This window comes from Hyposmocoma kahamanoa, unplaced genomic scaffold (genome assembly GCF_003589595.1).
Source record: "Hyposmocoma kahamanoa isolate Upper Pololo Valley unplaced genomic scaffold, ASM358959v1 180, whole genome shotgun sequence".
NCBI lineage: Eukaryota > Metazoa > Arthropoda > Insecta > Lepidoptera > Cosmopterigidae > Hyposmocoma > Hyposmocoma kahamanoa.
In genome coordinates this window covers 1,944-15,418 of record NW_020653711.1, presented here as the reverse complement: position 1 = coordinate 15,418, position 13,475 = coordinate 1,944, and the positions used below count along the sequence as shown (strand labels likewise).

Genomic DNA, 13,475 nt, shown 5'->3' with positions numbered 1-13,475 from the left:
TTCTTGGGCACAACCTAGCACCTCCAGTGATGCGAATCATACCCAAACCCGCCCAGAATCACCAACTTTTACGGTGCGGGAAGGGTCACAATCCAGCTCAACTCATAATGAAACCTCGACCACTACTCAAGTAGCAAACACTACGACGATTACTGTTCCAAATAAAACAGTAACTTTTAATCTACAGAATTGTACAAACTTCACGTTCCACTTTTAATTTTTTGTAAATTCTGTATTTTTGTAAATATACAATGATGCATTTGCTTTCATGACGTGTTTTTATTACTTGTCCCTTTAGTATATATATATATGTTCTCGCTGCTGAGGTGAAAAGTTGTATGTATCACGCGAGAGCAAAGTTATTTTACAGCTCGTATTTTTGAGTCCCTCGCTTCGCTCAAGATTCTAATTCTGAATCACTCGCTACGCTCGTGATTCAACTATAGAATCTTTCGCTTGCTCAGGACTTAAAAACAGCACTCGCACCAAAAAACGACTTTGCTCTCTTGTTGAACAAATAACTATTACTGTTTAATTCCCAATACAAGGTTTATTAGAAGTAAAAAATACAATTCGCAATGAAAATGCATATTATATGTTTTAGATATACCTAATTACTAACAAAATACACAAAACAATACAAAAAATAGCAATTTCCAGCATGTTTTCCGTAGGTAACACTTTAAATTAGCTGACAAAAAGACAGGCTATTACACAACCACACACATAATGGAAACGCACGAGATAAAATCATTTTGTAACATTGCATCGTAATTGCGATTTTGATCAAATTCCATGTATGTAATATTTGAACTGGGATTGGTTCAACTTATAAGGACGACTACGTATTATTCTGTTCATTCGTATAAATTAAGTTCGAAAAGAGTAGACAGTATCGAATTTTAAGTTTAGGAAGTTCTAATTTCAGGCAAATTCGGCATTTATTATGTGTATAGTAATCATTGGTCATTAGAACAATGGATCAAACGGTGGGTGACAAAAGCTTCATTTCTTAAAACCATTATCACTAATTCTTACTTAAAAAGTTCCTTGTTCTTCTTTAGGAATTGGATGACGAGTTCGAGAAATGCCCGGGGATCGTGGGCATGTACATTGTGCCCGGCACCGGTTATGTATGTGACAACCACGTTTGGGAATATGGAGCGAATATCCGGCAAATCGTCCGGTCTACAACATTTCATTAACAGTGTAAATGAGGTTTAAATAATAAAATCTGTCATGTAATAAATATCTAAATAAAACATCGGTTCGCCTCTATAAATTCTGTTGACATCTGGTGATTGATAATTCTTAACCCCATAACTCCTAATAAACTTTTAATTGAACTTGAATAATATTAATTGATATTATGACAACAAAATGGGATATCAAGTCACTAAAAAGTCGTCGGAAAATGTTGATGTTTTTGACACGTCACATAATTACGGCTTTTGTAGACTCGATTTTTAAAAAATATTTACACAAATATAGTATAGAGAAATTCGGGGACTTACGGTATAAAATCAGAGCGCTGCCCACCTATGAACAGTACAGGTCCGTTGTATTGTATGTTTTGCAAATGTGCAGGAAAGAACGAAACTATATGGTTAAAATTTTTAAGCAAAGCATCGAGGTTACAGATCCAACCTATAGTTCCATTTTTCCTAACGTCTATATTCTTCAGAACAGCATTTAGAGTAATGCTATCAGAAATATGGGTATGAAGCTTAATCCTGGCCGCTGTTCTAGCCCTTTTACGAGTATTCAGTCCATCAAAATGAATGCTTTTCATAGTTTTCAAAATTATGAGCATATCCTCGGCGAGCTGTTTGCAATTAGACACTGGAGAAATGTCCACAATTATAAGCCCTGCTATCCTCTCTGCCTGCAAATTACAAAGAATTATATGTATCCCACAAAACGATCGAATTATTGTCTTCAATGTTAAGTATATTTCGCTGTTTAGAATGCTATTGATATATATCATTAATATCTTAGCTTTATCATAGTATGTGCTTAGGTCAGCTATTTAGTGTTTTCACCATCGTCCACAAAAGTGAGACTGCGGCAGTAGATAAGGTACTTAAAAAATGAAAACATATACGACAACAAATCTATTAAATTTCCTTACCGCCATTAGCGAGATGCTCATGCTAGTGCGGCCGCCCATGTTATGACCGATTAAAACGGCCCTGTTTATTTTCAACTTATTCATCAACATGACGACATCCTCTGCTAAGTCCTCATATTTATGAGAGGGGTGATGCGGACTGACGCCGTGGTTCCGAAGATCCACAGTCAAAACTGAATGTTTCATTACTGTTGCTATAGTTTTCCCTAGAATATCATTTCAAGGCTGTTCACAGCACCACTTAGGTACTCCCATAGTATTTATACTACTTGTAACATCATCTACAGTAGGTTATGCCTCGCCAAATGAAGAGGATTTGTAATAATCAGCAAGTAAAGTAAACATTGGCATTAGTAGGTAATGTGAAATATATTTAATGTAAAGAAAGATGCACATGCTGATTTCTAATAACATCATATTGTCTTTTACCATTTATATACCTATTGCTAAAAATATACAGACCCAAACAGGCCCATAGCTTTTTTTGTCCCAGTAATCCATGCAACAGCAACACTGGCGGTAAATCTGGGTTTTCCGAGCTACTTTCACTTACAACTTTGTAAGACAGATTTAGAAATCTTTTGACTGTGGGATATCCGACACTTTTCCGGATCAAATGCCAAGAAATGCAAGACTGCAGCATGTTATTTAGTCAGCACGGTAACAACATCCCAATTTGCAAACATTTTTGTGCCAAACAGAGGTCTACTATTTCCTTAGAAAGTGGAAAAAAATATTTCATAGATGTGCTGACATTGACTGTTGCCTAGTAAAAGATTAAATGGAGTGACCGTTGACAGTCTACCAACAACAGAATGCACCGACTACACACTTTGTCGGTTACGTAAATTTAGCTTCTTTATGTAATATAATATTTATTCTACAATTTGTTTATTTACATTTCATAGTTCCTCGCCTGGTACATTTTTTCTCCAACTTCCAAATTCCGTTTCCAAATTTCATTCTATGATATTATGAGTCTTCCCGTTTTAAAATCAAGTTAGTCTGTAAGTGGCTGAAACGCTGACCGCGTAAAGCCAAGAGAAATAAGAAAAAAAAAGTGTTAAAATTTCTTTTCCTTGGCTACAATTGGTCACTGGGCTTGTAAAAATAGTATAAGAAATTATGGCTATCGTTCCTTTATTTTTTCCATCTTCCTTTTCCACCTTTCATTCACTATTTCTTTCTTCGTATTTTCTTCATAATAAATACTTAACATAAAATTAATCTTTTTAAAAACAGTACTTGTAACTTCAAAAGCCCGCCATTTTTTACTAATACTTGTGCACTAGAGTTGTCATAACACTCGCGATATCCGGCGACTTGCCGGAAGTAGTTGATGCCGCTTACATTTACTGATGCCCGGATCCCACAACTATGAAAGCTTAAAACCATTTTCACTGTTGAAATTACGATATTTTTTAATTTCAACTGCTGCCCATACAATTATATTATAGTAATAACGTTCTGTATAAAGGATCTTAGGATTATGAAGCTCAATCCGATGATTTAGTCCAGATTTAGCCAATACTCGGCTATTGCAGACTTGTTGAGCTTAAAATCAAATAATAATGCGTGAAAATCGTGACAGTCTAAATCAGTGATTTCCTTAGCGCCCATTTACACGACGAGAAAGTTTTCCAGTTACCACGCTTTCACGTACAGTCAAGAGCACGTCAAAATTGACACTTTGCTCTTTGGACCGTTCTTATCGTAAGCGGCATACAGTTGGATTTAAATCTTAAGCATCAAGCTTGATGTGCTCTTGACCCTGTACATTAATGGCGAATCTGAATTATATTTACTAGGCAACAACATTTAAATTCCTCGGAATAATACAACAGCGCGGTCGCCGCGCGGCCGCCGTATAGACCAAAGACAAGCCAGACTCGTCCGCGCGCCCGGTACGCTCATTTAAGTTAAAACGTAAAAGCTACATAAATAGAGCGTATTTTGCTGCGACACAGTTAGATGCACGCGGCACCCGCGCGGCGTGACCGCGATGAAATTCATGTCGAATAAATGCGCCCATAAAGGATGGAAAAAAGCTTAGACTATGGAAAAAAATTAATTCAGTCCGATGTCATACCATAAGTTCTTGTTGTTGATCAAATTGTAAAAATGAACCTACTTGATATTTGTGACACGATGCGAAATAGCTTAGAGGATGGAGAAAAAAATAAAAGAACGAAATAGTGACCAATGACACTTATAATGACAATCAGTCATCATAATAACACTTACATAACCGGTTAATGTCCTATTAGAGCTTAGCGAAAATTTTTTTTTTGTTTCGTTTTTTTTTCTTTCAACTGTGACATTGGCAAAATCATCAGTTCTCATATTGATGGAGCCATAAAAATAAAAAGTGAAGTGAAGAGTTATTATATTTGGAAGATTTTTTAAATTTTTCTAAGAATTACTTAATAAATTCCAAGTATATGATAAATGTCGATTCATCGACATGGAATGGAGATTACATTATCAACCGTGACGAAATATGTACACCCTTTGTTAAGGAAAAGGATTAAGAAGGTTTTTAATGACAATGTGCGATCTGTAGCATTAGCGTATAAAGTTCATGGGGATACAACTTTTTACCAGACACCTATTATAGTACTTCATGGGTTTCTCGGTTCGAAAAGGAATTGGGAGTCCATGTCAAAAAGAATCAATGATAGTACCAGTATGAGTGTAATAGCGGTTGACGCAAGGAACCACGGAGAAAGTCCTCACGAATCCACACACTCATATAACGATTTAGCGAGTGACGTACGTGAACTATTGGCGAAATTATCAATAAAAGAAGCTTTGGTTTTAGGTCATAGCATGGGTGGCAGGACAGCCATGGTGCTCGCTTTGATGGAGGTAAATACTTTTATTTCTGGTATCTTAAATCATGTCAGTTATAATACTATATAGGGTGGACAAAATCAATAAGACATGAGGGAAATATTATTTTATTTTTCTTAAATGATTTGATTTTAGTGGCAGTAGAGCTCCTCGTGAAAGAGTTTTACCTATTTCTGCCGTTAAGCAGTAATGTTAGCATTACTGCGTTCCATTGAAGGGTAAGGGTAAAGGTGAAATAACAAGCACATGGGACTTGTCAACTTACGTCTCAGTGTGACAGACGCAGTGGCAGTGCCCCTCAGATCTTTGCGATTAAAAGCTCTGAGTAGCACTGCAACTGTTATGGACAGGCGTGTAGCTTACCATCAGGCACACGACTTGTTCGTCCCGTCACTTGATATTGTAATAATAAAGAAAGAATAACTACATTCACAGACATAATAAGCTTGGAATCGAACCAGCTAAAAATGCAAAAATAAACACTCTTATTTTATTGTACTAATCGATAGGATCAATGATAAGGATGAAAATGTTGCTAATAACATGTGCAATAATAAATGCTCGTAATAACGTTTTGTACCTCAGCCCTTAACTCTTCTACAGTGTCACAAGTCTGTTTGTAAAAATTTTTTTTGCAAAGCCCATAAGAAAGTTCAGCGTAAGAAACTTAAAAAAATTACGTGTCTTTTATTTGTTAAAAATAAAATGAGAGTTCTTATGTATGATTTAATGGACGTCTTTAATTGTAAGACCCAATGTTTATGGGAGGGATTTCATCCTTATCATTGATCCTATTGATTACTACAATAAAACAGAGAGTTTGTTTATATATTTTTTATTTTTAGTTGGTTCCTTGTCCTATATTCCATTTTTTTTTCCACACTATAATTATTTTGATTTTTGTTGATTGTTTCTTCCAGCCTAAATTAGTTAAAGCTTTGATAGTAGTCGACATTTCTCCGATTTCAATACCGGGTAAACACAACAAGTTTTTCCCAAATCTCTTGAATGCAATGAGTCAAGTAAATTTCACCGACAAAACTGTTCCTAATGCTAAAAAAGAGGCAGCAAAAGTACTGGATTCCATAGGCGCTAACATTCCTACGATGCAATTCATTCTGATGAATGTAGGAAAACGGAAAGATCAATCTGTCGGCTGGTTGTGCAATGTTGAAACGCTCAAGAAATACCATAGCGATATAGCGTCGTTTCCGGAAGAAATGAAGAGTAAGAAATACGAAGGACCCACCCTGTTTATTGCTGGAGAAAAATCAAACTATCTTCCGTAAGCTTTACAAACTTGTTTGTAAATTAGTTACATAAGGTATTATGTATTCGTATAAAGTAAAAAATATTTATGTACTTACTAAGACCTGCATGGGAACACACAGTATACACGCGCTACGTAAGGCAGTTCCGGATCCTGTTCATTCTGTCAGTGTACTGCAACTGTTGTTGAATAGAAGTGTGGTGCATGCTATAAGCGCTAATCGATCGATTAATAATTATCTTCATGGTTAAAAATTTGATCAAAATAATCTAACCTCAGTACAGAGTACGAAAAAAAGCGACCTCAAAAGTCAGCCCGTAAAGGTCGAATTTTTTCTTCAAATGGGACAACTTCTGAGGTACCCTCTTTCCAACAAAAAAGGAACCATCAAAATCGGTTCACAAATGGCGGAGTTATCGCGTAACAAACTTACAAAAAAAGTAGTCGAATTGAGAACCTCCTCCTTTTTTTAAAGTCGGTTAATAAAGAACATAAATGCATATTGCATAATGCATAATGCAATTCGAAATGTGTTAACATTCGCTATTTAGTTACTAGTTCTGAGCTTTTCATTAATTAAAAATATTTTAGGAGCTCAGATTTGAAGTCTATTCGCACCATGTTCCCGGCGGCAAAGTTAATCATCGTCGAAAATGCAGGTCACAACGTGCACGCCGAAGATCCGCAAATTTTTCAAGGCGTCGTCGAAAAATTTATCAAAAAAGTGATGGGATAGTGGTTTATGAAGATTCTATTATGTATTTGACTATTTTCTTATTTAAAAATTAATTAAAAAGTTGGGCAAATCCATGTTGTATATATTTTCATGTAAAATGTAGGAAAAAGTATAATTGCTGATGCACCATCTGTGAAAATCCGCTGCTGGACATAAACTATTCTTGGAACTTTAAGCAAGAAGAAAAGTAGGTTTATAAACTGAGTTAGGTATTTGCCTAAATACAACATACATAGATCCTAAATTTAAGGTGCTTATAAATTATATTCGGAAAATGTTAGTGTTTCTGTTATGTATGATATTAAATACTGGAGGAACGAATCTGCGCTAGGTGCTAAGCACAGACTAGGAATGGACGTTACAAATCGTATATAGTTATTGAAACTATATATTGTGGCAATATCGAATATCCGATATCATGTATCTTATATCGATATCGCTCCGGATATTCAATAGCGATGCCGAATCAAGCCGAGCGATTACCGAGTGGACACCAACACGAAATCATATATTTTCCAAACTATGTACCGATATTGCTTCGTATCAGATATTCACTGAGTGGAAACCATTTTTTATGCGTCTTCGAAACTGTATACTAACATTGGCCCGCATTTCTTTTGTAAAACTATATGGAATAATATATAGTTTCGAAATCTGATTCCGAATATCAGTAACGGCAATGTATCAACGCAGCGCGCACGCGGGCGGTATCCATAGTTTCGAAATCAGATTTCGAATATTGATATATACTTTCGATACGATATTCATAACAAGCTATATTACCCATTCCTAGCACACACCATATGTGCTGTTAAGAGACACGCCTGCCAATAACAATTTCAGTGCCACTCAGAATTCCCAATTACAAAAATCTGAGGAGCATTGCCGTCACACTGTGACATATAATTAACAAGTCCGATGTGCCTGTAATTTCACTAGTACTCTTACTTTTCATAGCCGGAACGCAGTAATGATCTACTACTTGGGGGCAGAATTAGATATGGCGTCGGTATTTCCCAGGGCAAACTCTTTCACAAGGAGTTATACTGCTGCTAAAGCTGCGGCTGAACCGTCAGCTTATGTCAATTTAAAACTCAACTCAAAAATACTTAAAATATTACTTTCGCGTACTTAATTACGTTCCATGCTTAGAATAATTATTATTCTAAGGTTCCATGCCTCTTTGTCACTGTAGAGTTTCAAAATGGCCACCGTAAAAGTATATTACGATTTCCCGCGAAATGAAGTATTGAAGAAAAATTACAATGTAATATCTGGCAGTACTGTACAGTATATTTTTTTTCCATCCTCTAAGAGCCAATTAGACGCAATTTTACTACATTTCTCACTTTGTCAGTGTCACTGTCACTTGTCAGCAGTGACTTGTCACACAATGTTATGTCAAAAAGATAACCTTCAAAATTTTGTATTTATATCATCAAAACAAAAATGTTACTCAACAAACTAAGCTCCACAAATGTGTTTAGAACATTTCGTGTTTGTCCCCGCATATTGTATAGATATATCGCATCAACTTCGGAAAACGCCGATGCCGTGGACCTGGCCTACGCCTCCTATGAGAGTACTGGTGATACAGATTGCTCAAGGCCGCCTTTAGTTATTCTTCATGGGTTGTTAGGGTCGAAGAATAATTGGAATAGTATGAGCAAGGCGATACATAGAACTACGGGCAGAAAGGTCATTAGTGTGGACGCCCGCAACCATGGTGACAGTCGACATTCATCGCAGCATACATACGTGCATATGGCTCATGATGTTATGAAGCTATTGAAAAAACTGGAGCTGACGAAGGTATCGGTCCTCGGGCATAGTATGGGTGGCCGCACCGCCATGGTCCTTTCTCTGCTATGTGTAAGTTGTACGTAATTTTTTTTTCTATAATTCTACCAATATAGCTAATGTAAATAAGTCTTTGTGTAATAGACAGGACCAATTGATGTGCCATTGTCACATCCGAAGTATGTGCCAGAATATACATATATGTATATGTGCTAGACAATTACATCAATTGCATGGTCTCACAATTTCTTGTACTATGAGTTCCAGAGCAATTGAATTCAATCTGAGGACTTCCCAGAACACCCAGACCAGAACCAATTTAGAAAAGTTCATTTTCCTAATTGCTATTACCGGGAATCGAACCAGTGACTTCCACATCCAGTGCCCACAATATAAACCATTAGGCCACTGAGGTCATTAATATTATTAGTATATCAATATTGCAACTTTAATAAATAATAATAATAATAATAATATTTTATTTATAAATCACTAATAAATTGGTTACAATATTTTTTCTAGTCCAAATTATACAATTACAAGATTATCTTGCCTTCTAAACTAAGGGATCCTGTATCTTAAGAGGTAGTTATTGACTGTGGACTTACCATGAGCTTATAACTTAATTCACACTATAATATACTATTCAGTGGAGTTACATCTAAAACATTTGTTACTCCATTAGATACAGAAGAATATCCCACATCCCACCCACATCCTGTCCAATTCTTGTAACTCTATGACTAATATTGTAGATAGAGTTATGCGAGGTTGGAGTGGATGCGGGTTATATTTTTCTGTATCTGATGAAGCAATAATTGTGTTTGACGTAACTTCTCTTACGCCATTTTTCCATGAGAGTTGCGTTATATATTTGGATATTGCAGTCGTGTTACTAGGTGCTGGCTGTTGAATATTTCCATAACTGAAATATTAAAGACTGTAAAGTATCTTCAAATGTTATTCTTCCTACAGCTTAAAATAAATGAACAAGTTAGGCATAATGTATATTCTGTTCCACTAATGGAATTGAAGTGAATTTTTGTAAATTCTCTGGAAGACGCGCAACCTGTTTTTGGCACATATCTAGTTTGTATGTTACACAAATGACCTAAGTTCATTATTGCTTTTGGCGGCAATGTATATTGAGCCTAAGGATTATAATAAAACCCTATCTTAACCTTTCAGTCCGACTTAGTATCCAGTTTGATAGTGGTTGACATCTCTCCTGTGAAAACTAGTCCACAAATTTTCTCCATGGTTAATTTATTTGATGCCATGGGATCTGTATCCATTCGCCCGGGCATTGCTATGTCAAAGGCAAGAAAACTGGCTGATGAACAGCTTAAAAACATCACTCCTGATGTTAATTTAAGAAATTTCTTAATAACAAACTTGGTGCAAACTAATTCTGGAGCTTACACATGGAGAGTCAATCTACCAGCTTTAAAAGAAAACTTTCAAAATCATATAGCCTGTTTTCCAAATAACTTGAGAGGTCTGCAATACTGTGGGCCATCACTTTTTGTGGGAGGATCTCTGTCAGACTATATTGGGTAAGATTGTAGATGTTTAGTCTCTGTTAAGTTGCCATTCAAATACAGTAAATTTCGTCAGTTAAATTCTTGAACCAAATAACTCTATTAATGTGAATTTTTGAGTAGGCACATAAAACAGAATTATTAGAAAGAACTACATGACAGTCTATGATTATACCTTTATTTTATACCTAAAAGAGGGTCTACAATAATTATTTGTTATGCTAGACTGCAAAGTTGTTGTTTTGTTGTGTTGAAGCCAGGGCAAGCACAGGAGCTCACGATTGAACCACGACCAAAGCTAAGCTAAGCTAAGGTTCAGAAATAGGATCCTGAGCGTAGTGGGGGTTTCAAGCCACGAGACGCGAAACAATTTTACTGCCGAGCAAAACACAACTTTTCACCTCAGTATAGCAAGGAAAATGGTAGATGAAAGAAAAACAGTTAAAGTATAACAAATCTGTTAATAAACAAAATTAGTTATCGTTGTCAATTTTATGTCAACAGTAATAAGAATAAAATATACCAATGGATTTATTAATGACTAATAACGTGTCATTATGTTTTTTTCATCGAAAGGGAAAGTACCACAGTCCATCGTCAAGATCGAATTTCAAAAATCTTTTCTCCACGCTAGCGTGTGCTAGCGTCGAAAAAACGTTTTTGCGCGCAGATTTCTAATGAGAAAGAAAGCCTTTCCGAGCTAGTGAGGTGAAAATAAGCTCAAGCTTTAATTGAGTTAAAAAAGGATTTCGTCCAAAAAAGGAGTTACGAAGTTTTCAAATTTAGCTGACGATTTAAGTGTAACATTCGGCTTCTGCACTAGAGTGCATCTTTTATAAATTATCAAACATCAATGTATTTCAATGTTTTTAAAAATATATTAGGTAGCTATAGAATACAAAATTATAAAAAACAGTTTAACACAATTAACTATAATTACAGTGTAATGTCACTACTACCTATATTCGGTTGCCTATTTACACCATCTACCAATTTCTTTTTAATTGGAAGAAATGGGAAGTGATTAGAGTAGAGAGTAGTTGTGATATTAGGCTTAAGCACTCTTTCTTTTCCAGAAAAAATGACATAAAAGACATACAAGAATATTTCCCAATGGCAGAATTGGTATTTGTTGAAGGGGCAGGCCACTGGGTCCACAGCCAAAAACCGGAGAAATTCCTAGAAATTATATGCAAATTCCTTCAAGAGAAGTAAAACATATGAATCATCTGGAAGAGTGAAATTTTAGAGGAAATTTATAGTGAAATTATGATAAATCAGTCTTTGAAAATTGCACTATCAATTTAGTAAAATTGTTTTTCTATGACTGTAATTTGATACTCAATTAAACATTTCACATTCGGGTTATTTGTAAAATACTAAAACCCTCGCAGGACTATATTACCAACATCATATACAACAAATTATGTTTTATGATTTTTTACAAAACATAATAAACTTACCAAAAGCAAACTTAAATTTATGTAGTACTATCCGACGCTTTAAAGATCTCTATTTGACAGTAAGTTCAAACGTGCAAGCGTCCTCCTCGACGACGACCTCCATCTCGCTCCTGCATTTTGCATCGGACATTATAGTCCATTTGTTTAGGTACCTGTACTTAACTAAATGTAAACAATGTTGAGAAGTCTATTTAAAATATACATTTATAAAATGATTTTTACTTCACTTCAAATACAAAATACGAATACTTAGTTTCATATGAAATTGCATGCCTATTTTTATGATTTGTAAAGCATATGTTTTAAAAAAATGATGTATCAAAATTGTTTACATTTACTTAACTACCTAAACAAATGGACTATAGCGCTTTCTTTGATTACCGCACAGAGTTTTCATCTTTTTAAATATTTTTGTCTTTAAACGTAAATAAATGTGATTAATTTAAAAGTACCAGAACAAAAGTTGTTTATGATGTTAAATATTAGTCTTTCAAGGGTGTTAGTATTTTACAAAATAACCCTGCATATTGACAATGAAGTCATTGTAAATAATTTGCTCTTATATTATTGTTTATTCTTACTTTTAAAGTCTGAAACAAACAATTATTTTGTTGAACAGCTGTAACAAGGATTTCGAAATAAAAAAAATATTGAGTACTTAGTCTAATTTCTGAAGTGTAATCACTTAGCAAATATAGGTACAAATTTTGTGATTCTCATAGATACTAGGTAGGTATGATATTATTGTTGTGATTTTAAATTATTATTTTACCCTGAATTACCAAATGATACTGTAAATAAACATTGTTGATTAAAACAACGTTTTTAATTCTCTGATCTTTTTATCAGTAGCCAAATGTTTTCTACGCATTTAAAGACACCATATTCGGAAAAAAATTACAGGTATGATCATGATGGAATCATGCCTATGATAATAGGGGTTAAAGTATGAAATTGCCGATTTGTACTGAAAATCTAAATTGTTTATTTTTTAAATTTTTAACAAATTTATTTAATCAAAATAGTTGCCATTATTATCTATACATTGCTGCCATCTAATGGGAAGGTTATTAATGCCTTTGCGATAGAACTCCGACGATCTAGACTGCACAAACTGTGTGAAAGCATTTTGTACTGCCTCCTGGGAAGAAAACTTCTTGTCACGTAGATAATTGTCCAAATCACGAAAAAAATGGTAGTCCGTTGGAGCAAGGTCTGGTGAATACGGAGGATGACGAATGGTTTCTAACTGCAGTTCCTGAAGGGTCAAAATGGTTTCTCGTGCTGTGTGAGGTCTCGCGTTGTCGTGGAGCAATAATGGTGAAGATCGATTCATGAGTCGGGGCTGTTTTACTGCTAGTTTTGTCAACATGGTTCGGAGTTCGGCACAATAGACATCTGCCGTTATTGCTTGACCAGATCGGAGAAAACTATAGTGAATAACACCATGCTGAGACCACCAAACAGTTACCATTACCTTTTTATTGGTAAGTTTTGCTTTAGGACACTGTTGTGGCATTTGACCTGGGGTCAGCCATTGCATTTTTCTTTTCCGGTTATCATAAAGAATCCACTTTTCATCACATGTTACAATTCGATCCAATATTCCTTCATTTCTGTACCGGTTCAACAAGGCAACACAAGTTTCAACACGCGTTTCTTTCTGCAGATCAGTCAAATC

The 13,475-nt window shown here is 35.2% G+C and overlaps 2 protein-coding genes across 3 annotated transcripts; one reads left to right on the top strand and one right to left on the bottom strand.

The window, feature by feature from the left end:
- Positions 1-673: 673 nt before the first annotated feature.
- On the bottom strand, positions 674-2,804 carry LOC113226018 (protein ABHD11-like). The gene is made up of 4 exons (XM_026458523.1): positions 2,594-2,804; positions 2,132-2,337; positions 1,515-1,885; positions 674-1,188 (listed from the first exon to the last, which is right to left on the bottom strand). Exons 1-4 carry the CDS (start codon positions 2,772-2,774, stop codon positions 1,035-1,037), a joined length of 912 nt encoding a protein of 303 aa, XP_026314308.1. The 5' UTR covers positions 2,775-2,804; the 3' UTR covers positions 674-1,034.
- Positions 2,805-4,589: 1,785 nt separating this feature from the next.
- Positions 4,590-12,560, top strand: LOC113225945 (protein ABHD11-like). Of its 2 annotated transcripts, none has more exons than XM_026458427.1 (6): positions 4,590-4,666; positions 4,953-4,999; positions 5,905-6,269; positions 8,511-8,862; positions 9,979-10,346; positions 11,408-12,560. In XM_026458427.1, exons 2-6 carry the CDS (start codon positions 4,961-4,963, stop codon positions 11,544-11,546), a joined length of 1,263 nt encoding a protein of 420 aa, XP_026314212.1. In that variant the 5' UTR covers positions 4,590-4,666; positions 4,953-4,960; the 3' UTR covers positions 11,547-12,560. The 2 variants fall into 2 exon arrangements, with proteins under 2 accessions (XP_026314212.1, XP_026314213.1); XM_026458428.1 differs by having other exon boundaries at positions 4,635-4,681.
- The last annotated feature ends 915 nt before the right edge of the window (positions 12,561-13,475 follow it).

Excerpts from the sequence above, each read along its gene's own strand:
- LOC113226018 (XM_026458523.1), bottom strand. The coding sequence starts at position 2,774 with ATGCTGCAGTCTTGCATTTCTTGGCATTTGATCCGGAAAAGTGTCGGA. Across the intron at positions 2,338-2,593 it reads AAAGCTATGGGCCTGTTTGG|GGAAAACTATAGCAACAGTA; the intron begins GTCTGTATATTT and ends ATGATATTCTAG. Across the intron at positions 1,189-1,514 it reads CAGCGCTCTGATTTTATACC|ACCGGACGATTTGCCGGATA; the intron begins GTAAGTCCCCGA and ends GAAATGTTGTAG.
- LOC113225945 (XM_026458427.1), top strand. The coding sequence starts at position 4,961 with ATGGGTGGCAGGACAGCCATGGTGCTCGCTTTGATGGAG. Across the intron at positions 5,000-5,904 it reads TGGTGCTCGCTTTGATGGAG|CCTAAATTAGTTAAAGCTTT; the intron begins GTAAATACTTTT and ends TGTTTCTTCCAG. Across the intron at positions 10,347-11,407 it reads TCTCTGTCAGACTATATTGG|AAAAAATGACATAAAAGACA; the intron begins GTAAGATTGTAG and ends TTTCTTTTCCAG.